A 25453-nucleotide genomic window follows, 5' to 3' on the forward strand; every position below is an offset into this window, starting at 1 on the left:
CATCTGTGCCACAATTTTTTAAGTTAATCTAGAACAATGCGCATAATTTAAGCTTGCAATCCGTTATTTTAGAGGACTAGATAAGCCATAAACTAGCCAAGGGGATACAAAACAGGACATAGCAAGGAAGTAATGCAAAGCCTTAATAAAACACTGCCTAGTCTAAGCTGGGCCAGGCAATCGGGCATCACATTTCAGTAAGGTTGGTAAGGCTTTGGAGAGGATATAGATATATACTGAAATGTACTAAGGATAAGGTTTGAGGATGAGGGAGCATAGTTCTGTGGAGACACTGAAGATGCTGGAGTTGTTCTGCAGTCAGCGGAGAAGGTTAGAAAGAGATTTAATAGATTGTTCAAAATTATGACAGGTTTTGCTCGAGTAAAGTCACTCAGTTCTCATATACAAACTGTGGGAAATTCAAGCAATTGGAGCACTGTGTATATTCCAAGGTGATCCAAACTCAGGGGTCTCATTGTATGTGTCAGGTTCCAGATCCAGACCCAGAATCATATATCTGTCCTCCCTCCTCCTTTGAAGTCTGTTCGCATTTTAAACAAAATGTGACTTTGGAGTGTTACACACTTCACATTCAACAACCAAATATCTGAACAGATTAAGAGAACACCTATGGGTCACAAGCACCAGCCAGAAGATATTTGTATGAATAGTACTTCATCGCTTTTGGCACCGTACACCAGAGAACATGCATTATCCTGAACAGCCATAGTGTGTGACCATAGCTGCACTTTCGACTCTTAGTCAAAAAGCCAGGGTTCAATCCCCACCCCAGGTTTTCAGCATATAATTTAGGAAAGCCTTACATGTTATGCATATTACCTCAGTATCAAAAGCTTTTAATTAACCAATACTTAAACTTTTCGTAAATTCCGCAAAGGTAAAATAAAAGTTTCACTTTTAATTGAGAAATTTTCTAATAGATAATTATTCTGCAGTATCTAAATTGTAACAACTTTAATTCAAAATTAAAGTATTTCAAAGTTACATCAACTTGGTAAGAAAATTTATGGAGCAATTCCATGTCATTATACATGCAACGATAAACCGTATGAAATGTGGAGCTTTTGTATTTAAATATCAGGAAATAAATAATCGGTATCTGAGAGTTGTTTAATGCTTAATTTTTCTCCCAAAACAGCAAGTGATCCTGTAACCTTACTTATCTTTATGGGCCATTACTACACCACATGGTGCATTAACTGACTGAGTCCAAAACTCAGTGTTGTAATGAGTGTTCCAGGGTGGAACGCTATTAAAACACTGCAAGTAAAGTGAGTGCAATGAGGAATAGTTTAATCTCAAACATTTATAGCTTTTAAAGTATCTAAGAATTCCTTAAGACTCTGATATCTAGCTCTGGTATCCAGTATTCAGTTCCTAAGGTCCTGTTATACTTCCTTTAGATGTATAAAATTATAAGTGGCACAGAGGGATTAACACAATATACAACATAGCACAGCACAGGAACCGGTCCTTCGGCCCACCAAGCTTGCGCTGATTCCCAATCCTTATTTAGACATGTTACTTATTACCCATATGCAGTTTCTATCCCTCTATTCACCTTCAGTACGTGTCTGTCAAGACACCCTCTAAACATTGCTAAAGTGCCTGCTTCCAGGCACCCACCACCCGCTGTGTGAAAACGTTTCCCCTTTCACCTTGAACCTACGCCATCTTGTAGTCAATCTTTCCACCCTGAGAAAAGCCTCTGACTATCCACCCTATTTACACCTCTCATAATTTTGTAGACCTCTATCAGCATCCATCATTCCAGTGAAAACCACCTGAGTTTATCCAACCTCTCCTCATAACTAAAACCCTGGTCAGGCAACATCCTGGTAAACCTTCCCTGCATCCTCTCCAAAGTATTCACGTCCTTCTGGTAATGTGGCAACCAGAACGTCATGCAATATTTCAAATGTGGCCCAACTAAAGTTTTATCGAGCTGAAACAAACTTTGCCAACTTTAATATTCAATGCTCTAGCTGATGAAAACAAGCATGTTATAAGCCTTCTTGTCCACCTGATTCACCTGTGCTGCTTCTTTCAGGGATCCTTGGAACTGTACGCCCAGATCCCTCAGTATGTCAGTGTTCCTAAGGGTCCTGCCATTTATCGTATAATTCGCACCTGAATTTGATCTTACAAAATGCATTACCTTGCATCTGTCTGGATTAAACTCCACCTGCTATTTCTCTGCCCAAATCTGCAATCTATCTATATCCTGCTGTATTGTTTAACAATCCTCCTCCTCGCTATCTGCAACATTGCCAATTTTGGTGTCAGCCACAAACTTACTAATCAGACCACCTACACTTTCCTCCAGACCATTTATATATATATAAAAAACAACAAAGGTCCCATCAATGATCCCTGCAGTACACCACTAGTTATTAAACTCCATTCCAAAAAGCACCCACTCCACTGATACTTCCTGTCTTCTATGACCAAGTCAGTTTTGTATCCATCTAGCCAGCTCACCCCAGATTCCATGAGACACTACCTTTTGTACCAGCTTACCATGAGACACTTTATCAAATGTCTTACTACAGTCCATAGAGAACATTCATACCATTTACCTCAATCATTCTTCTCACCTCCTCAAAAAGCTTGATCAAGTTGGTGAGACATGAACTTCCTTGAACAATCCCATACTGCCTATCACTAACAAATCCATTCACTCCCAAATGTGAATAAGTCCTGCTTCTCAGTATCTTCTCCAACAGATTCCCTAAAACTGGAGTCAGGCTCACAAGCCTATAATTACTGGATTATCTCGGTTTCCTTCTTAATCGAAGAAACATTGGCTATTCTTCAGTCCTCTGGAACCTCGCCTGAGGCCAAAGATGCAAAGTTATGTTACGGCTCTGGTTATTTCCTCCCTTGCTGTCCACTGTATCCTGGGATACATCCCATCTAGCCTTGGGGACTTGTCTACCTTAATATATTTCAAGACACACAACACTTCCTTCTTCATTACTTTGACCTGCCCGAGAGTATTCACACATTTGTCCCTAACCTCAACACTCCGTACATCTCTCTCTTTGGTGAATACCAATGCAAAGTACTCATTAAGGATCTCACCCATCTCCTCGAGCTCTACATTTAACTTCCCTCCTTTATCCTGGAGTGCACCTGTGCTTCCCATCCAAACCCCTAGCCCCCAGTCAATCTGGGGGAAGTCAAAATCACCCAGACAACAACTGTGTTATTTTCACATCCTTCCAGACGGTGAATATATATCTCTTCCTCTATCTCCCACTGGCAGCTGGGAGGTCTCTAGTACAATCCCAGCATTATGATTGCACCCATCCTATTCCTGAGCTCCACCCATAATGCCTCACTGCAAGATTCCTCCTGGGTATCCTCCCTCAATTCAGCCGTGAAAATCTCTCTAACTAGTAATGCAACTCCCCCTGATTTTCACCTGAGATTTTGGTGGGAATCTGGAATTCACTGCCTACAAGGGAGGTAGAGACAGAAACCCTCAAAATACTTTAGTATTTAGACGTGCACTTAGGTTATTAAGGTTATGTATCAAGTGCTGGAAAATGAGGTTAGAATAGATAGGTGCTTGCTTTTGACTGATTCAGAGTCAATGGGCCTTTTTCTGTGCCACAGACCTCTATGACTAAGTACAAGAAAGAGTACATCATCTAAATGCACTGCGACTATAATCAGCAAAACTTATAAACCCTTAGAAAGAAAACACAAAATGGGAAGTTAGTATATAAGTTTGCTGAAGCTCAAAGAAAAATCTGATGTATTCTGGAGGGGAGTGTATCTCCAGTTACAGATGATAGTCGATGCAAAATTGGGACAATATGCACATTAACTGCGACCACCTGGAGACTGGTTGATTGCCTTTCACAGTCAGAAAAATATTTTACAGCTTTTCTAAATTGGCCTGAAGTCCTTTTTGACTATTTCCAGGAAACTGTGATGGAATGGAAAGGGCAACAAGGAAAGGAGTAATTGATGTCCAGAGGTTGCATTGTATCTGAATGGGACAAGCCTGGGCCAGATAGAGAAAATGTGCTTAAAATTCTATTCACTAACATATTACAGAAAAGAAAGAAACTTTGAAATATATCAGGTTTTGAGTGGATTGGAAAAGGTGGATACCAGGAAGACATTTCCTCTTGTGGGGCAAACTAAAGCGAAGCCATTTGTTTTAAGAATAAGAGATCTCCATTTTAAAACAGAGATGCTGAGTATTTTTTACTCACAAAGAGTCATCAATTCTCTTCCTGAAGGTAGTAGAGAATGGGTCTTTAAATTTATTCAAGGCTAAGTTAGATGCACTTTTGATGGATAAGGGAATCCAAGAGCTACAGTGTGCATTAAGGAATGTACAGCTGACAATACAACTAGATCAGCCACAATCTTATTGAATGCAGATTCAAAGCACCATATGGACTACTCTTGCTCTTCAGTCCTAGAAAATCATGACACAGAACAAGGCCATTAAAGTCTATGGTGGGTTTTTTTCCATAACTGTTGAATGCAAGGACCCTCTCTTGTTAAGCAGCTAGTTCAGCTCTTACCAGGAGAAAGTGAGGACTGTAGATGCTGGAGATCAGAGTCGAGCGTGGGGTGCTGGAAAAGGCCTCATTCCTGATGAAGGGCTCTTGCCTGAAACGTTGATTCTCCTGGTCCTCAGATGCTGCCTGACCTGCTGTACTTTTCAAGCACCACACTCTCGACTCAGCTCTAACCAAGTTAAGCCGATGCAATTACAGGAAGGAGGAGAAGCCTTCAAGCACAGATAATGAATACTTTAAAGTGAATTCTTTTCAGAGCCATTGAAATGGTATCTCTGTTGAATTACAAACATTCAGACAGAGATTTAAAAAAATAAGTTGAAATCCTTTTAAAGTGGTGCAAATCAGAAAAGTTTGTGTACATAATACTCAGGACAGATTAAAGCTCCAGGACTGCAGATGCAACATAAAATTATGTCGATAAAATAATGTCACCTCCATAACAAAGCTGTGTCATCTTTATCAGGCAAAAAACTAAAATTAAAATGTTAGTCACGTGCTTATAGCACAACAATCAGACAACCTCTCACAATATGTTACAGTTTTATGACAAATAATCACCAGTCCGACATTTGGAATGGAAGTATCCATAAATCTTAATATAAATATGTGACATATCTGACTGTTAAAACTGATCTCACTCATAGATAAACGAGTGTTTTTAAAGACAGAGAGACAATGTTGAGCATTAGCAAGGGGCAAAGGTGCTCTTTTCTCTGCAGTAAAAACCACCTTAAGACTGGTGAAAGCCACCTTTCTTTCCCCCAGCAGTTGCTGTAAGGTGTAGCTCTTAACCACTAAGGTAGAGATTTTTTTTAAGTGTGAACCAGCCTCCCAGTGCCTTCTGCAAGTGTAAGTATCTGCAGAAGAAGAACTAAAGAATAGCATGTCCTGATAATCCAAAGGGACCATATCAGTGCATCGTATGAACACATTCCACTCAACAGTCTTGCCCTCTGCCCATTACATGCATTGCTTTTTTCCTGACTGTGTGTTTGAAGAGGGGACATCTATGAGGGGTCTTCAATAATATTTAATAGAATTTTAACTATTAGACCTACATGCCAATGGTTCATAATTCTTTACCCGTAGCTAGATTCTATTTATTTGTAATGAGTAATGATTCCTGTTAAGTACAGAAACTTTACCTTCTGTCAACCTTGGTCAAATAGACAGGCAAATTGGGAAGGTTTGTGTACTTAAAATATTTAACTTTTGTGATGACTTTAGGAAGAACATAGCTTGTATTACACTACCCATTGAGGTGTACATTCAGTGACTTGACTTCCACTGCTTGAAGTGGCTTGAAGTGTGTATACTTCAATGCAAGAAGTATACGAAATAAGGTAGGTGAACTTGCAGCGTTGGTTGGTACCTGGGACTTCGATGTTGTGGCTATTACGGAGACATGGCTAGAACAGGGACAGGATTGGCTGTTGCAGGTTCCGGGATTTAAATGTTTTAGTAGGGTCAGAGGTGGGGGTAAAAGAGGGGGAGGTGTGGCATTGCTTGTCAAAGATAGTATTACAGCGGTGGAAAGGACGATGGATGAGGACTTGCCATCTGAGGTGGTTTGGGCTGAGGTTAGGAATAGGAAAGGTGAGGTCACCCTGTTAGGAGTCTTTTACAGGCCTCCTAATAGTCCTAGAATCATTGAAGAAAGGATTGGGAAGGTGATTCAGGAGATGAGTGACAGTAATAGGGTGGTTGTTATGGGGGACTTTAACTTTCCTGATATTGATTGGGAAAGCTATAGCTCAAGTTCGTTAGATGGGTCAGTGTTTGTTCAATGTGTGCAGGAGAGTTTCCTGACACAATATGTAGACAGGCCAACAAGAGGTGAGGCCATACTGGATTTGGTTCTGGGTAACGAACCAGGCCAGGTGTTAGAATTAGAGGTAGGTGAGCACTTTGGGGATAGTGACCATAATTCGGTGATTTTTACACTCGTGATGGAGAGGGATAAGTGTGTACTACAGGGCAAGAATTATAGCTGGGGTAAGGGAAATTATGATGCGGTGAGGCATGACTTAGGATGTGTGGCTTGGAAAAGTAGACTCCAAGGCAAGAGTGTAAATGATATGTGGAACTTGTTCAAGGGGCAACTATTGAGTGTCCTTGATAATTATGTACCTGTCAGGCAGGAAGGAAAGGGTCGTGCGAGGGAGCCGTGGTTTAATAAGGAATTGGAATCCCTTGTTAAATGGAAGAGGGCGGCCTATCTCAAGATGAGACGTGAAGGTTCAATTGGGGCGATTGAGAGTTATAGGGTAGCCAGGAAGGACCTGAAGAGAGAGCTAAAAGCAGCAAGGAGGGGACATGAAAGGTCCTTAGTAGATAGGATTAGGGAAAACCCTAAGGCTTTCTATAGGTATGTTAGGAATAAAAGAATGACTAGGGTAGGAATAGGTCCAGTCAAGGATAGTAGGGGGAAGTTGCGTGTGGAGGCGGAAGAGATTGGGGAGACACTGAATGAATACTTTTCTTCAGTATTCACTCAGGAACAGGGCATTGTTGTCGATGAGAATACTGAGGAACAAATAAGTAGAATGGATGGCTTTGAGGTATGTAGAGAAGAGGTGTTGGAAATCCTGGAAAAGGTGAAAATAGATAAGTCCCCTGGGCCTGATGGCATTTATCCTAGGATTCTCTGGGAAGCAAGGGAGGAGATTGCAGAGCCATTGGCCTTGATTTTTATGTCCTCTTTGTCTACAGGAGTAGTCCCAGAAGACTGGAGAATAGCAAATGTGGTTCCCTTGTTCAAAAAGGGGAGTAGGGATAGCCCTAGTAACTATAGGCCGGTGAGTCTCACTTCTGTTGTGGGCAAAGTCTTAGAGAGAATTGTAAGGGATAGGATTTATGCACATCTGGATAGGAATAATGTGATCAAGGATAGTCAGCATGGTTTTGTGAAGGGCAAGTCGTGCCTCACAAACCTTATTGAATTCTTTGAAAAGGTGACGAAGGAGGTTGATGAGGGGAAAGCGGTAGATGTGGTATATATGGATTTTAGTAAGGCGTTTGATAAGGTTCCCCATGGTAGGCTACTGCAGAAAATACGGAGATATGGCATTGAGGGTGAGTTGGAGGTTTGGATTAGAAATTGGCTGGATGGAAGAAGACAGAGGGTAGTAGTTGATGGCAAAGTTTCTTCATGGAGTGCCGTCACTAGCGGTGTTCCGCAAGGATCTGTTTTGGGACCATTGCTGTTTGTCATTTTTATAAATGACCTGGAAGAGGGGTTAGAAGGTTGGGTGAGCAAGTTTGCGGATGATACGAAAGTCGGAGGAGTTGTTGACAGTGAGGAAGCATGTGGCAGGTTACAGCAGGATATAGAGAAGCTGCAGAGCTGGGCAGAAAGGTGGCAGATGGAATTCAATGTAGCTAAGTGCGAGGTGATTCACTTTGGGAAGAATAACAAAAAGATGGGGTACTGGGCTAATGGTCGGATACTTGGTAGTGTGGATGAGCAGAGGGATCTTGGTGTCCATGTACACAGATCTCTGAAAGTTGCCACCCAGGTAAATAGTGCGGTGAGGAAGGCATATGGCGTACTGGCTTTTATTGGTAGAGGAATTGAGTTCCGGAGTCCTGAGGTCATGATGCAGTTGTATAAGACTCTGGTACGGCCGCATCTGGAATATTGTGTACAGTTTTGGTCGCCATACTATAGGAAGGATGTGGAGGCATTGGAACGGGTGCAGAGGAGGTTTACCAGGATGTTGCCTGGTATGGAAGGAAAATCGTATGAGGAAAGACTGAGGCACTTGGGGCTGTTTTCACTAGAGAAAAGAAGGTTTAGGGGTGACTTGATTGAGGTGTACAAGATGATTAGGGGGTTAGATAGGGTCGACAGTATGAACCTTTTCCCGCGTATTGAGTCGGGTATTACAAGGGGGCATAGCTTTAAATTAAGGGGGGGTAGATATAGGACTGATGTTAGGGGTAGGTTCTTCACTCAGCGAGTCGTTAGTTCATGGAATGCCCTGCCAGTAACAGTGGTGGACTCTCCCTCTTTATGGGCATTTAAGAGGGCATTGGATAGGTATATGGAGGATAGTGGGTTAGTGTAGTTTAGGTGGGCTTGGATCGGCGCAACATCGAGGGCCCAAGGGCCTGTACTGCGCTGTATTCTTCTATGTTCTATGTTCTATGCCTTCTGTGGTCGAGCATTCGACAGGCTCAGCACAGCCTGAGTGAAAATAATTCCGCTCCTCTCAATCTGAGATGATCTGCTACATATCCCGAGACTCTAACCCCTTGCTCTGGAGCTATCAATGAGATTCCCTCTTGTTCTTCACCAATGAGTACAGGCCCAGTTGAACCAACGTCTCCATCATATAACAGAGATTTTGACAATTATGAAGTGGCGTGATAGAGTAAATCTGGAAAAACGTCCTCAGATGCAAAGTGTTGAGCAATGGAATGCTTCACCTCACTAAGTATCTGCTGCCGGGACCAATGCATAGTTTAAGCAAAATTTGAAAATCTGAAATTAAGGGAAATTCCTGAAAAAGAGAAAGAGTTAAATGACATCATCCTGCATGATTCACTGCAATGGCAACACATGAGCAGCTTTTAGTTTACAGCCATGTCTTATATCTGAAAAGCCAGGTGCTAAAGGCTAAAAACTGAGCCTATATTACACATTTTTCTCGGGCTGTATTTAGAATGACACAAGTATTTCATAAAGCAAGAACTACCATTTCAGTCTGTGTCCATTTATAGGGGCTAAAGTCAATTATTAATTAATACTACAACAAAATACTGTGGTTGCAGGAAATTTGAAATAACAACAGCAAGTTCTGGAAATATTTGGCAGGTCAGCAGAATCTGATCAGAGAAAAAGAGATAACATTTCAGGTCAGTGACCCAGATTATTGTCCATCATTTATATAGAACTAAAACATAATATATTATTACCATTAAATTTGTATAAGTGTTTCAATCAATATGCTCGGTCATGTTATGACACATTCCTGTGGTAGGTGAAATTTGAACCTGATCTGTTGGCCCAAAGGGAGTGACACTTGGACTGTGCCATAAGAGCACGGGGACCTCTTTCTCCTCATCTGTATTTTAAATCTGCTACAGTATTCTAAGACTATGACCTTTTGTTCTAGATTGCCCTACAAGGGGAAACACCTTGTCTATGTCTAATGTGAATATTACTTAGAAACAGGAAAGGAGAAGTCACCATGCTGGAAGTTTTCTATAGGCCTCCGAATAGTCCCAGAGATATAGAGGAAAGGATAGCAAAGATGATTCTCGATAGGAGAGAGAGAGAGGCAGGGTAGTTGTCATGGGGGACTTCAACTATCCAAATATTGACTGGGATCACTACAGTATGAGCACTATAGATGGGTCAGTTTTTGTCCAGTGTGCGCAGGAGGGCTTCCTAACACAGTATGTAGACAGGCCTACAAGGGGCGAAGCCACTTTAGATTTAGTACTGGGTAACGAGCCTGGCCAGGTGTTAGATTTGGAAGTAGGTGAGCACTTTGGAAACAGCGATCACAATTCTGTCAGGTTTACTTTAGTGATGGAAAGGGATAGGTGTACTCCACCAATCAAGAGTTACAGCTGGGGGAATGGGAATTATGATGCAAGTAGGAAAGATTTAGGAAGCATAGAATGGGGAAGGAAACTGCAGGGGATGAGCACATTAAAAATGTGGAGTTTATTCAAGGAAAAGCTCCTGAGTGTCCTAGATAAGTATGTAGCTGTCAGGCAGGGAGGAAGATATAGAACGCGTGAGCTGTGGTTTACTAAGGAAGTGGAATCCCTGGTAAGGAAGAAGACAAAGGCTTGTGTTAGGAAAAAACGTGAAAACTCAGTTAGGGCGCTTGAGGGTTACAAGGAAGTCAGGAAAGACCTAAAAAGAGAGCTCAGAAGAGCCAGGAGAAGACATGAGAAGTTGTTGGCGGATAGGATCAGGGTTAACCCTAAGGCTTTCCATAGGTATGTCAGGAATAAAAGAATGATGAGAGTTAAATTAGGGCCAATCAAGGATAATAGTGGGAAGTTGTGTGTGGAGTCAGAGGAGATAGGGGAAGCACTAAATAAATATTTTTTGACAGTGTTCACTATGGAAAATGAAAATGTTGGCGAGGAAGATACAGAGATACTTGCATCTAGACTAGAAGAGATTGAGGTTCACAAGGAAGAGGTATTAGAAATACTGCAGAGTGTGAAAATAGACAAATCCCGAGGGCCAGATGGGATCTATCCTAGGATCCTCTGGGAAGCAAGGGAAGAGATTGCCGAGCCTTTGGCATTGATCTTCAAATCATCATTGTCTACAGGAATAGTGCCTGAGGGCTGGAGGATAGCAAATGTTCCCTTGTTCAAAAAGGGTAGTAGAGACAACCCTGGTAATTACAGACCAGTGAGTTTCACTTCAGTTGTTGGTAAAGTGTTGGAAAAGTTTATAAGAGATAGGATTTATAACCACCTAGAAAAGAATAATCTGATCAGGGACAGTCAGCACGGTTTTGTGAAGGGTAGGTCATGCCTAATGAATCTTATTGAGGTTTTTGACAAAGTGACCAAACAGGTAGATGAGAGTAAACCGTTGGTGTGGTGTATATGGATTTCAGCAAGGCGTTCGATAAGGTTCCCCAAAGTAGGCTATTATACAAAATGCGGAGGAATGGGATTGTGGGAGACATAGCAGTTTGGATCAGTAATTGGCTTGCTGAAAGAAAACAGAGGGTTGTAGTTGATGGAACATGTTCATCTTGGTGTCCAGTTAATAGCAGCGTACTGCAAGGGTCAGTGTTGGGTTCACTGCTGTTCATCATTTTTATAAATGACCTGGATGAGGGCTTAGAATGGTGGGTTAGTAAATTTGCAGACGACACTAAGGTCGGTGGAGTTGTGGATAGTAACGAAGGATGTAGTAGGTTGCAGAGAGACATAGCTAGGATGCAGAGTTGGGCTGAGAGGTGGCAAATGGAGTTTAATGCGGAGAAGTGTGAGGTGATACACTTTGGACGGAGTAATTGGAATGCTAATGGTAAGATTCTTGGGAGAGCAGATGAGCAGAGAGATCTCGGTGTCCATGTACACAGATCCCTGAAAGTTGCCACCCAGATTGACACGGTTGTTAAGAAGGCATACAGTGTTTTGGCCTTTATTAATAGAGGGATTGAGTGCCGGAACCAGGAGGTTATGCTGCAGCTGTAGAAAGGTTTGGTACGGCCACACTTAGCGAATTGTATACAGTTCTGGTCACTGCATTATAAGAAGGATGTGGAAGCTTTGGAAAGGGTGCAGAGGAGATTTACTAGGATGTTGCCTGGTATGGAAGGAATGTCTTACGAGGAAAGGCTGAGGGCCTTGAGGCTGTTCTCGTTAGAGAGAAGAAGGTTGAAAGGTGACTTAATAGAGACATACAAGATAATCAGAGGGTTAGATAGGGTGGACAGGGAGAGCCTTTTTCCAAGTATGGGGATGGCAAATATGAGGGGACACAACTTAAAGTAAGGGGAGACAGGTATAATTCAGATGTCAGAGGTAGTTTCTTTACTCAGAGAGTAGTAAGGGTATGGAATGCTTTGCCTGCAACGGTAGTAGATTTGCCAAGTTTAAGTGCATTTAAGTCGTCATTGGACAGGCATATGGATGTACATGGAATAGTGCAGGTGGGATGGGCTTCAGATTGGTATGACAGGGCGGCGGAACATCGAGGGCCGAAAAGCCTGTACTGCGCTGTAATGTTCTATGTACTCTCACGATTCTGTGAATAACATACAGCATATAGGGTTATTTCAGAGAATGATTAAGGTACAAGAAAGCCAGGTCTTGTTGCTCAAAGCAACTTTGTAAGTATCAGAAACATACCAGCTAATTCTTTTGTTTAAGTTAGCTATTTATATAAACATGGCACTACCTACAGTACAATGTTGGAATGATTTAACAGCTTTATTGCAAGCAACTTCTGGCTGACATTTATGAATGAAATATATAAAGGAAGCATGTACTTGCTATCAGTCAAGCAGACATAAGTTTTATAGAATTAGAAATAGCTTGAACTACTTTACTGTTTGAGCTTCATATAATTTAAAATTGTGTCTCAAAGTCCTTTTTACATTGATATTTGAGTGTAAATGACTGCTGGTAATATATCAAATTTCCATGGGATTAGTAATAAATACTAGCTGCAAGTCAAGTCTTAGAATGTGGTAAGTGCTGACAATTATTTAAGTGAATGTTAATAGGGATGGCAGTAGTTGAAAATCACCTCCTCTTCTGTGAACACTTGTCAATAAGTTAAATGAAATGCTTTTTCAAAACAAATCAACGCATGGTTTGAGCAGACAAATGCCCCAAATTGTAGCATGTAAAATGAAATATGCAGTCACCTACTGTGATCATAATAGGAAGTTTTTTTAGAATTCTCACTGTTCAAGTTAAATAGGAAGGCAACATATAAGCAACATAAAGCTCATCTGTGTTTGTGTGTGCGTGCACGCGTGTGTGTGTGTGTGTGTGTGTGTATATATATACGTGTGTGCGCGCGTGCGCACGTGTGTGCATGTGTGTGTATGTGCACGCGTGTGTGTGTGTGTACACGCGTGTATGTACATGTGTGTGTGTATACGTGTGTGCTCGCGTGTGTGTGGGTGCGCGTGTGTGTGGGTGCGCGTGTGTGTGGGCACGCGTGTGTGTGTGTACGCGTGTGTGTGTACGTAAGAGTGTATGTGTGCATGTGTGTGGGTGCGTGGGGGTGTGAGTGTGTGCGCGCGTGTGAGAGTGAGAGTGTGTGTGTATGTTTGTGTATGTGTGTGTATGTGTGTGTATGTGTGTGTATGTGTGTGGATGTTTGTGTATGTGTGTGTATGTGAGTGTGAGTGTGAGCATGTGCATGGGGTGTGTGTGTGTCTCAGACTATCAAAGAGTTACATGTTTTTCAAAGAAGATGGTGACAACAAACATTTCTGTGTTCTCAACTGCTACCTTATTAGAATCATTGCAAGAAATATAAACTCCTAAAACTTTGCTGGATCCTCATTACATTGTGCTTCAAAGCATTATAGCATACTTTCGATGAAGGACCTCAGGGGCCTCTGAGTGACCCTCCATGTCAAACTTCATCTCAGACAAGCAATTCGTGACTCCTTCTATTGCAATTCAATTTAAACACCTGCAGAAAAGCAACTGCATGCAAACGTACATGCCTCTCAGGGCCCCGGTTGTGTCTATGTTCAAATAACACAGCATACATCTCGTCAGATTAGACATCACCATTACACTTTGCCTTCTGAAAACAGAAACAAGTATTAAAGCAGTCTGATTGCAGCATTTCAGATGTGGAGAAGTGAAATAGCCTCTTATTTGATTTTGCCTCACAGATTATGAAAGGCCAAATTAAAAGATTTACAGAACACTGTGTTTGCACCTATTAGTTCCCATACCAGATCCGTCATTCAGTTGCTGTGAGCACATGTCGACAAAAGGCCAGTCCTTTGTCACAGAGAACATAAAAGGTAAAAGATGCAGAAGACCAGACACCTTGGATCGTTCTTGCAGCCAAACTAATGGTTAGAAGAACAGTGTAAAACACTATGTAGAAGAAGTAATTGCAATGTACAGTGCAGGACAACTGTATTACTGTTTGCTTTCAAAAATAGTGCAACAAAAATAAATCTCAAATGTACTGTCAACATTTTGCTCCAAATGAACCAACAACTACATTTAGTCCTTCAAGTGAATGGAAACAGTTATAAGTTGATGGTATCCTTGTGAATATCTTTTATTGAATGTATGCTTGATGCAAATTCCCATCCTGCCATTAACAACATGATGCTGATTCTGAGAAGTCATCCCATACTTTAAAAATAATTGACAAGAAACTGGACATCTGTAAATGACACAAGTAGGAAAGCACACTGACCCCAATTTTTACATGGGCTTTGATTCTGTTCACTTTCCAAAAAACTCAATACTGGATCATACAATTTACAATCAACACCAAAACAGCAAGATGGCACTGCATGAGCTGAGCTCAAGTTCTATTTCAAACAGTGACTACCTTCCTCTCTAATGGGGTTTTTCTGTTTGCATTTCAGTTTTAACTGAACGTAGAAAAAAGTATCAAAAAGAAAACCTAGCTTTGTCCCTCCAAGATGTTTTTACTGTCTTTATAGGAAACCATACCTTTGTGTTTCGCTGTTGCCATGGTGATACTGCTCCTGTCCATTCCAACGTGGATATCTTTTCCTCCAGAATCCTTGGCTCCTCGTTCCTCTCTCTGATCGTTCCAGATGAGCCATACTTTCACATGCCTCTGAAGAAGATGTCATTAAAAAAACATGAGGAATAATATTTCCTTTGATATTATTGTTACATCAATTTTCCATTACAATTCACAGAACATCACAGGCTTGATCTAAAAGCTTCTTCATAAATTTAATGTATCACAAAGGAAGGCATATTCAAGAGTCCCTTCCTGACCATTTATGTTTTCTGTAGTTGGTCAAGTCATGTTGTCTTGTGCTTGAAAAGGAGCATAGCCTAAAGGAATTTACAATTGCTATTTGTTTAAAATTACCTGACCACCTTGAAGTAATATTGGATTCCAAAAAAATAGGCCTGACAGGACCATTACAAAGGATTTTATTTAGTGTGTGCTCGACAACAAAGTGAGATAGTTGTGTTTCAGTTGCACAGATTGACACCGCCACAAACACAAAACAAATTGGATTATTTTGAAAGGCAAAGTTGTTAAATCTTAGTGACATTCTTAGCCAACTTAGAATAACTAGGGAACTCCTTCTTTTCAAACACCGACTCAGACACTTAAAATAATCTGGTGATTGCTATGCATTATTAAGTTAAACGCTATGTATCATTAATGAATGACTGAAAATCCAGAATAGATCTCAGATACAGAAAGGGAAAGTGATGTTGACATAAGATTTTATCTACACCTCTATTATGATCAAATTGGATGGGTGAGCAATAGAATGACAAATACCAGCCCTACAACAACAATATTTGACTTCTGAAGCAAAAACCCTTACTCAGAACGGGTCACTGGACCCAAAACATAACTCTGATTTCTCTCCACAGATTCTGCTAGTTATGCTGAGCTTTTCCAGCAATTTTAGTTTTTATTTCTGATTTACAGCATCTGCAGTTCTTTCAGTTTAATACTCCTGTTTACTCGCCATGAGAAATTCAGTGCCCTGGTTGCTGTTAATCATAACATTTTATGGGGAAGGTGGAAGATTCTATGGAATGGATGAATGATGCAGAACACATATAATTGGTTTTTTACAGGTTTTGTAGCCTCATGATTATGGTACTGGACTCGGAACCCAGTCTTCTTGAGTTCAAACCTGACGATGGGAAATTGAAAAATCAGATTCCAATGACCTGGTAACTTGAGGGCTAAAACCATGAAAACTGTGAGATTGTCACAAGAATTTTACATTGGGGAGACTGGGCGCCTCATAGCAGAGCGCTTTAGGGAACATCTCCGAGACACCCGTACCAATCAACCACACCGCTCCGTGGCCCAACATTTCAACTCCCCTTCCCACTCTGCCGAGGACATGGAGGTCCTGGGCCTCCTTCACCGCCGCTCCCTCACCACCAGACGCCTGGAGGAAGAATGCCTCCTCTTCTGCCTCGAAACACTACAACCCCAGGGCATCAATGTGGACTTCAACAGTTTCCTCATTTCCCCTTCCCCCACCTCACCCTAGTTCTAAACTTCCAGCTCAGCACTGTCCCCATGACTTGTCCGGACTTGTCGTACCTGCCTATCTCCTTTTCCACCTATCCACTCCACCCTCTCCTCCCTGACCTATCACCTTCATCCCCTCCCCCACTTACCTATTGTACTCCATGCTACTTTCTCCCCACCCCCACCCTCCCCTAGCTTATCTCTCCACGCTCCAGGCTCACTGCCTTTATTCCTGATGAAGGGCTTTTGCCTGAAACGTCGATTTCGAAGCTCCTTGGATGCTGCCTGAACTGCTGTGCTCTTCCAGCACCACTAATCCAGAATCTGGTTTCCAGCATCTGCAGTCATTGTTTTTACCACAAGAATTTTACTAGTTTACTGCTGCCTTTTGGCAACAGGCATACTGATCCAGTTTGACCGACATAGAATTCCAGCTTCAAGCTTCATGTTTGACTGTTTATACCTTCAGGATCTAAAAGGAGAACAGTAAACATTGCTTTGTCAGGGTCACTGACACCCGAAGTCAGAAAAATAATTCCAAACCAGAATAATCAAGCAACTGAAGCTTGACTGCTGAAATACACTCCAGAGAATTCAACAGCAAATCCAATTCAGGAAAGCTGTGTGATTTCTCTGACTGAAAACTGTGAAAACTAACTACAAAGAGTTTCATTCCAACCTATCAATAACTAGAGACATTATTTATCATGAGGTAATTAACAACCATGGCAATGTAGAACAGTAATGAGTTTTCAAACAACAACCTAAAGGCAAAGATTGTGGAAAGCCTTTCCAAAAAGATGTTATAAAAGTCAATTATAGCACCACTTGTGTAAAAAAAAACTTGACAGGAATGTTATTAGAAGCTAGAAACAAACAAAAGCATGATATGCTGGAGAAACAGCAGGTCTGGCAGCACCTGTGAAGAATCAACACAGTTAACATTTTGAATCCAGTTCTGAGGAAGGGTCTTCAACACCCCCATCTCCTCGGTGTCAAATGTGCAGTATGGTCAAACAGGCAGAGTGTGCCAGAAAATATAGACTCATTTAACTGTGAAGACCAACAAGTGATTATGTGATGGAGGTAATGTTTTAAAATTGTAATCAGAGCTGGAGGCTGGAATTTGTGTGACTACTGACAACAACTTACATCCACATCGCAATTTTGATATAAAATAGATTTTGCAAATATTTTAGAGAAGCATAATTAGTAAAAGCAGTAACTTTATCAGTATGTCTAATAAAGGCAACTAAAAGAGAGATTCAATACTTGAGACAGTGAGTTCCCTAATTCGTTTATGGGATTTCTGAGCAAAGTTGCTTTCCTTCTCCATAGAAGGGCACATTGCATTTGCAATGTCCAATGCCGTCAACTATTTCTTGATATCATGTGAAATAAACTGAATTCACTGGAAACAGTTATGTCTGTGATGCTGAGGGCCTCAGGAGGAGGCAGAGACAGATTATTCACCTGGCACTGTTGGCTGAGATGGATGTGAATGCTTTAACCTGGTCTTTAACACTGATGTGCTGGGCTCCCCCATCAGTGAGATTGGAGATATCCATGGATTCTCCTTCTTCTGTTCGCTGTTTAATTATCCAACATCATCCATGACTGGATGTAGCAGAGCTTGGATCTGACCTATTTGTTATGGAATAATTTAGCCCTGCCTATTGCATACTGTTTATGCTTTGATGCAGAGGCAATTCTGTGTTGTAGCCTCACAAGGTTGACACCTTATTTTTGAACATGCATAGTATTGCTCCTGGCATGCCTACCTGCTTTCTTCATTAAACCAACTTGACCATCTGGCTTGATCGAAACAGTGGAGCAGGGCTTAAGCCAGAACATGAGGTTACAGACTATGGTTGAATACAATTCCACATTTTTGGGGGGGATTGGGCGCAGGTGGTGTATTCTCAATCTGAAGATGGGACTCTATCTCCTCAAGGACCTGTGTGATGGTGACTCCTATTGTCATGGGCAGATGCATCGGTATTGGGCAGACTGGTAGGACGAGGTCATGTAGGGTTTTCCCCCTTGTTGCCCAGAAGGAAAAACAAGCAAAATTGATGAATTAGGCATACTGGTCTGACTGGTCTTTAAATGGAGCTCGATTTTGACCAGTGCGTTCTTCTCCTGATGATGGACATGGAAGCACCCACTCAAAGTATACTTTCTGCCGTTGTTACACTCAATGCAACTTTTAGTTGGTGTACAACATGGAGAAAGATAGATTCATCAGCTGAAGGAGTGACGCTGATTGGTAATAATTACTAGAAAGCTTTCTTGACCATGTTTGACCTGATTCATATGGCTTGAAGCAATGTTCTCTCATTTTCTTACTAGCACCAAGGTGCATGCATGGCATCAACTTCCAAAACCGGAAGTTAATGCTACGATTGGCATGCTGATGATGATTGGCATTTGTGAAACGTTGGTGTGGCTACGCACGCAGCTTTGAGGGAATGTTACCCTGGAGCCAACAGATTCCCAGAACAACTGCCTCCCAACTCTACACCACTGTGCTGCCACCTCTGCAGGATCAGTTCCTTCATTGCAACAAGGAATTCCTAAGGTTAGTCTGGGATAGGGTAAATAGACAAAGTCTTTTTCCTGGAGTCGGGGAGTCCAGAACTAGAGGGCATAGGTTTGGGGTGAGAGGGGAAGATATAAAAGAAACCTAAGGGGCAACTTTTCACACAGAGGGTGGTACATATATGGAATGAGCTGCAAGAGGAAGTGGTGGAGGCTGGTACAATTGCAACATTTAGGAGGCGATGGGTATATGAATAGGAAGGGTTTGGAGGGATATGGGCCAGGTGCTGGCAGGTGGGACAAGATTGGGTTGGGATATCTGGTCGGCATGGATGGGTTGGGCTGTAGGGTCTGTTTCCATGCTGTACATCTCTATGACAGAGTCACACTGTACATGCCATGTAAGGCTGCTGGTCTACTGGTCTACGGAGCAGCTTTCCTGATTTTGGCACAAACTCCCTAGTCTTGGTAAAGAGGAATTTGTTGGGTTTATCTGTGTCATTTCCAGTTTTGAGCACAACACCAAGGCTTCCACCTGATTTCATTCTTTATTTCAAAATGTGGTAATTGTGTGACAGAACTAACTGGCTTCTAAAGCCATTTCACAGGCCATGTAAAGGCCAACAACATTGTCAAAAGAAGGAAGATTTTTTTTTAATGCAGCAAGTGGATAAGATCTACAACAAACTGCCTGAGAGTAAGAAGGAAACTGTCAAAATAGCATTTGTTCAGTTGAAAAGAAAATGTTTGCAGGACTATCATGAGAGGGCAGGGAATTGATACTTGGTGAATTGCTCTTATAAAGATGACAGGCCAAATTCTTTCTGCACTGTAATGATTCTATACATCAGACAATAGGTCTATAAAACAAGCTCTAAAAAAAAGCCCAAAGACTAAAGACAATAGCACGTTCTTTCATCTAGTTAGTTACAAATGAAAAGACATTTACTTGGGAGTCAAAAATTGGTGTTGTATCATAGGATTCACATCAAAGCTCAGTTTGAGTATGCTTAGAAAGAGAGATCCAGGATTTTGACACAGTGACAGTGAAGGAATGGCAGTTTACTTCCAAGTTAATATGGGTGGGACTTGGAAAAAAAACCCAATCTTTTGCCTGTCTCTGAGGGGGAGGCAAATTCACTCAGGGCTGTCTAAAGAGAAGTTGAATGCGCTTCCAGGCAATAGAGGTCACAGGTTTGGAAGATGCAATGAATGGACCTGAGTGAGTTATTGCAGTGCTATTGTAGATGGTAGGAGATCTTCCAACACAGTGGTCGTATCCCATCCTCTGAACCAAGAGGCCCGGGTTCAAGTCTCACCTCCACCAGAGTGTGCAATTACATCGCTGAAAAGGTTGATTGGAAAATATCTAGATGGTCCACAGTGCAGAAACTGTGCAACTATGGTGGGGACAACACCCTGAAGTGGTGGATCAGGTGCAAACCAAGCAGAATGTTTTGTACTGAATGGCATCAAGCTGGAAAGTTCTTGGAGCTGCACTCATCCAGTCACACTCCTGATGCGCCTGTGGAGAGTGGACAGGTTCTGATAAGTCAGGATATGAATTATTTTAATAGAACATGCAACCTTTGACAATCTGCAACGTTTGAACACATTACACACTTCAACAGGCCACCATCAAACCATTTGAACCATCTCATTTCACAGTAAAGAGCTAATCAACATAGCTCACTCACTCACACCACCAAAAACAAACTAAGTACCCATCTGCCTCATAACTATTTGTGCAATCTTGCTGCATGTTCCGACATCACAATCACTACATTTTACAAAGTATCTCAAACTGTAAGTGAAGCCTGGTGACACTTTTGAGATATGTGGTGATATTTTTATGCAAGGCTGTGGGCAGTGGCATCACTGGCTGGACGAGCATTTATTAGCCATTGTTAGTTATCCTTGAGAAGGTAGTGGTGAGATGCTTTCTTGAATTCATAGAATCCTGGAATCCCGACAGTGCGGAAGCAGGCTATTTGGCCCATCGAGTCCACACTAGTCCTCCGAAGGGCATCCCACCCAGATCCAAACCCCCTACCCTATTCCTGGAGCTCTGCATTTCCCAAGGCTAATCCACCGAGTCTGCACATCCCTGGACAGTAGGGACAGTGTAACATGCCAATCTGTCTAATCTGCACATCTTTGGGCTGTGGGAGAAAGCCAGAAGAAACCCATGCAGACACGTGGAGAACGTGCAAAGTCCACACAGACAGTCAGTCATCTGAGGGTGGAATCGAACCTGAGTCCCTGACAGCAGGTGCTAACCACTGAGCCGCAATGCCACCCTAAATTATTACGATCCATCTGCTGTAGTTACACCCACAATGCTGTTAGGAAGGGAGTCCCAAGATTTTGATCCAGTGACACTGAAGGAATTGTGATATATTTCCAAATAAGGATGGTGAGTGACGTGAAGAGGTAATGACAGTTGGTGGTATTCCCATGTATCTGCTGTCCTAGTCCGTCTCGATGGTGGTCACGAGTTTGAAAGGTTCTAAGAAGCCTGGGTGAATTTCTTTTTGTTCTTTGCTTTCCAGAGAGCTCATTTTCTTCATATTTAGTATCCGTTGATACTACCTCCTACACATTTTCAGATACATTTTTTTTGTGACATAATCAAATTGCAAGACAGTTATTTAAGCATAATCTTACCTATGGTTATAAAGTTTCAATAAAATTAATCTAAACCTGTATCCTAATCTTTGAATTATATACTTAAGTATCTTATTCCCTTCAGTAATTCCTTCATTATGTTGTCTAGACATAAAAATTGACTTGCCTTTTATTATTGTCAGGTTTCTTTCTAACTGTCGTTGTATTATTCAGTTCCATTCATCTCTTACATTGTCTCAACTTGTGTAATACTTCACATCTTTGTGCAACATACTTAATTTATGACTTGTTTGTCCCTGCTCCATAACCAAAGTAATTTATTCTGCAGTTTTACAACTGCATCCTCAAACATAGCTGCTTTCCCTCATTTTGTCTGATATTATGGTCATGAATCTAATTTTAAAACTAATATTTTAGCAACTGTGAGCTATTTAATATTCAAAAGCAAATTTGCATCCTACAACAGGCTCCCAATTTTAAAAGGCAAAAGAACAAACTTCCAGATGCTCAGAATAGCCCAAGGATGCAACAAAGCCAATGACAGTTTATTAAGTATTCGAGTTTATGAAAAGTTGATGACCTAATGGTACTATCGCTGGAACTTTAATCCAGACACCCAGGTAATCTTCTAGGACACAGATTTAAATCCCATGGCAAATGCTGGAATTTAAATTCAGTTAAAAACACCTGGAATTAAAGAGTCTAATCTTATTATACACTTAAGTATCTTATTCCCCTCATTAATTCCTTCATCATAAAAAATGATTGGCTTGACAACTTCTGACAAAGAAAACCTGTCTAGTTCACTAACATCCTTTAAGGAAGATCTTTGCCTGATCTGGCCTGCACGTGACTTGAGACCCAGGGCAATGCGGTTGACTCTTAACGCCCCTTTGGGCAATAAATGCCGTTGCAGCCAGAAGATGCCCACATCCCACCAATGACATAAAGAAGCCAGTTTGTGTGCAGCAAGATCCGAGAAAATACAATAACATAAATGGCCAGTTAACTACTTGACAGTTTTGCTTGCAGAAGGATATTAGTCTAGACACAGGAAGTACATCTTTCCTTTTCAGAAATATGGGTCTCCCAAAACCCACACAAACAGGCAATCAGACCAGAACAATGTCAAAGATTGCACCTTTGAGAATGCAGCCCTGAAATATCCTCATTTCATGATTTGAGAACTAAGAACAAAGAACGATACAGCACAGGAAACAGGCCCTTCGGCCCTCCATGCCTGCGCCAACACATTCTGTTCTTTTATACTAAAACTGTCTTCACTTACTGGATCCGGGATCCCTCTATTCCCTTCCTTTTCATGTGTTTGTCCAGGTGTTTCTTGAATGCTGCCATTGTGTCTGCTTCCACCCCCACCTCTGGCAGCACGTTCCAGGCACTCACCACCCTTTGTGTGAAAAACTTGCCTTGCACATCTCTTTTAAACATTCCCCCCAATCCCGCACCTTGAACCGGTGACCCTATTAATTGACCCTTCCATCCTGGGAAAAAGCCTTATACTTTCCATCCTATCCATGCCATTCACAATCTTACAAAATGGTTTATAAAATCATGATGGGAAAAAAAAAGGTACTTTCCCTTTTCCAGAACTAGAGGACATAGGTTTAGGGTGAGAGAGGGGAAAAATTTAAAAGGGACATAAGAGGCAACTTTTTCACATCGAGGGTGGTGTGTGTATGGAATGAGCTGCCATAGGAAGTGGTGGAGGCTGGTACAATTACAACATTTAAAAAGCATCTGAATGGGTATATGAATAGGGAGGGTTTAGAGGGATATGGGCCAGGTGCTGGAAAATGGGACTAGATTAGTTTAGGATATCTGGTCAGCATAGATAAGCTGGGCTGAAAAGTCTGTTTCCACGTTGTACATCTCTATGACCCTAGAGATCTATCAGGTAGCCCCCTCAACCTTCTGCACTCCAGTGAAAACGAACCTAGTCTATCCAACCTTTCTTCATAGTTAAAATCTCCCATACCAGGCAACATCTTGGTGAACCTTTTCTGCACCCTCTCCAAATCATCCACATCCTTCTGAGTGTGGTGACCAGAACTCTACACAATAATTTGCCCAGTTTGAAACTACTAGTTTTTGTCTGAGGGTCAGTGAGTGCAGGTAAAGCTGACTGTTACTGAATTTAAATTTCAGGGCAAAATGATCTTACCCAACCACATCCAACTCAGTCGAGTTGTAAAAAGGAGCACTGAATCAGTGAAGTATTCCACATGAGACTGGGGCAAAGTCTGACAAGTGCAGTCTGTTGTGTTTCAGTGAATACTTTTCCAAACAAAAAGCAAGTTCCAGCATTTGTTAAGACAATAGCAAGGCACAATTCTATAATTTACGAAAATGTTAGGGTCAGGGTCAGGGTCAGGATATTGGAAGCGAAGGTGCATTTCTCCAAACACCTCCTTGTCATAAAGAGAATTTGTGCCCTATTTGTCATTATAAATTACTCTACATATATAATTAAGGAAACCTATAATTCATGAGTAATGTGTTAATTCCTGTCAGTCCCACTTTCACCAGTCTCTGAACGTTCATTTCCTACAAAATCTTTAAATTGATCAGGTCTTTTAAAGGCACATGGACAAGTTGGCATTCATGGTTTGCGTAGTATTTGCTCATTCTTGTGATGATGTTATAGAGATGTACAGCACAGAAACAGACCCTTTGGTCCAACTCATCTATGCTGACCAGATATCCCAACCCAATCTAGTCCCATATCCCTCCAAACCCTTCCTATTCATATACCCATCCTTTCACTGGGGAGTTTCATTCCCATCACGAGTGCTTGACAAAGATGCAGATCTGTCAGATTTATTGTCTCTGTTAATTTGATGATTTCCAGAATGTGTTAAGCTGTTGTTGCTCATTGCTTTACTTAAATGAAAGTTGCTTCGCATTCTGTGCCCTAGTACTAGTACACAACCTGCAGAATGTCACACCTGATGGCACTTTAAGTAAAAACTTAGTTCAAGAGTCCAACAAATTGTTACACAGCTTTCCCATATGTAGGATGCTACATCTCTGCCACAGCTCACACCTTGTCAGGACAGCCTTTGTGCTGTCAGTACATGACCTATGTACTTGATTTCAGAAATTTCCAATAGCACTTTTTTCGTGAAAGCTTCAGGTTTCTCTGGTAAACTCTCTAATAATCACACTAGACTCTGACTATGGTCTGTGATTGCTTCAGCCATCATATCCCAGCATCGATAAACTGACAGATAATCCACAACAGATTCCATTCCAGGTTCGTCACTGACTACCACATGGTGTCTAAGTTGGTATTCTTCCAGGGCAGTAGAAATCCCAAAAACATGTGCAGCAATCTGTATGTGCCAAATGGCGTCCTAAATCTAGTCAGTGAACTGCAACTTCCATCCAGCTTCATCCACCAATAAACATCGAGCATCAATAGTAGCAAAGATCTTGCCTTTGTGAGTTGTTGCAAAATATCATCATTGGTTAGCACGGGATAATGAGATCTCCTCAAAGTCTTATTGATATTCCTTTGGATGAAAGGATGGATGAAGTCTCCAAGCTTTTATTCCCAGCTATCATACTGCTAATGAAGTCTCGAGACATTGACACTCCTTGACTATTCCTTTTTTTAATTCTAATTCTTCTATCTTGTCTTCTAAGCTAGACTTGCCAGGAATTGGAATTCTTCATGGTAGGTGCTGAGTTGATCTTAGAAACCCATTTACTTCAAGATGATATTCACTATGAAGAATTTGGAGACTTGTAAAAACATGTTTGTAATCTTTTAGTATCTGCTCAGCAGTCATTGTTTTGGTGGCAATCAAAATGCTTCCAATTTCTTCCATTTCGGTTATCAGTCCAAGGTTCAGACTTGCTTCAGCAATAATTAATGGGTTTTGCTTAATGCCTGTTCTCTGAACTGCTGAGTTTATTCATTTCTTTGGCTCTCAACTTCACTTGTCCTTTTGAAATGAGTATCGTTCCATCCTATAGCCTCAACTTTACCTTCAAGAGCTGC

The 25453-nt window shown here is 41.4% G+C and overlaps 1 protein-coding gene across 2 annotated transcripts in view; it reads right to left on the bottom strand.

The window, feature by feature from the left end:
• LOC122541949 (serine-rich coiled-coil domain-containing protein 2) overlaps nt 1-25453 on the bottom strand; it is a 642154-nt gene that overhangs the window by 371339 nt on the left and 245362 nt on the right. For both annotated transcript variants that reach the window (XM_087982459.1, XM_087982460.1), the window contains one exon: nt 14727-14856. In XM_087982459.1, the coding sequence (XP_087838585.1) occupies nt 14727-14856 (130 nt within the window). The remainder of the gene's footprint in view (nt 1-14726; nt 14857-25453) is intronic.

The sequence above is a fragment of the Chiloscyllium plagiosum genome, unplaced genomic scaffold (assembly GCF_037043375.1).
Source record: "Chiloscyllium plagiosum isolate Xiang-an unplaced genomic scaffold, Cpla_swu_hap1 HiC_scaffold_43, whole genome shotgun sequence".
Classification (NCBI taxonomy): Eukaryota; Metazoa; Chordata; class Chondrichthyes; order Orectolobiformes; family Hemiscylliidae; genus Chiloscyllium; species Chiloscyllium plagiosum.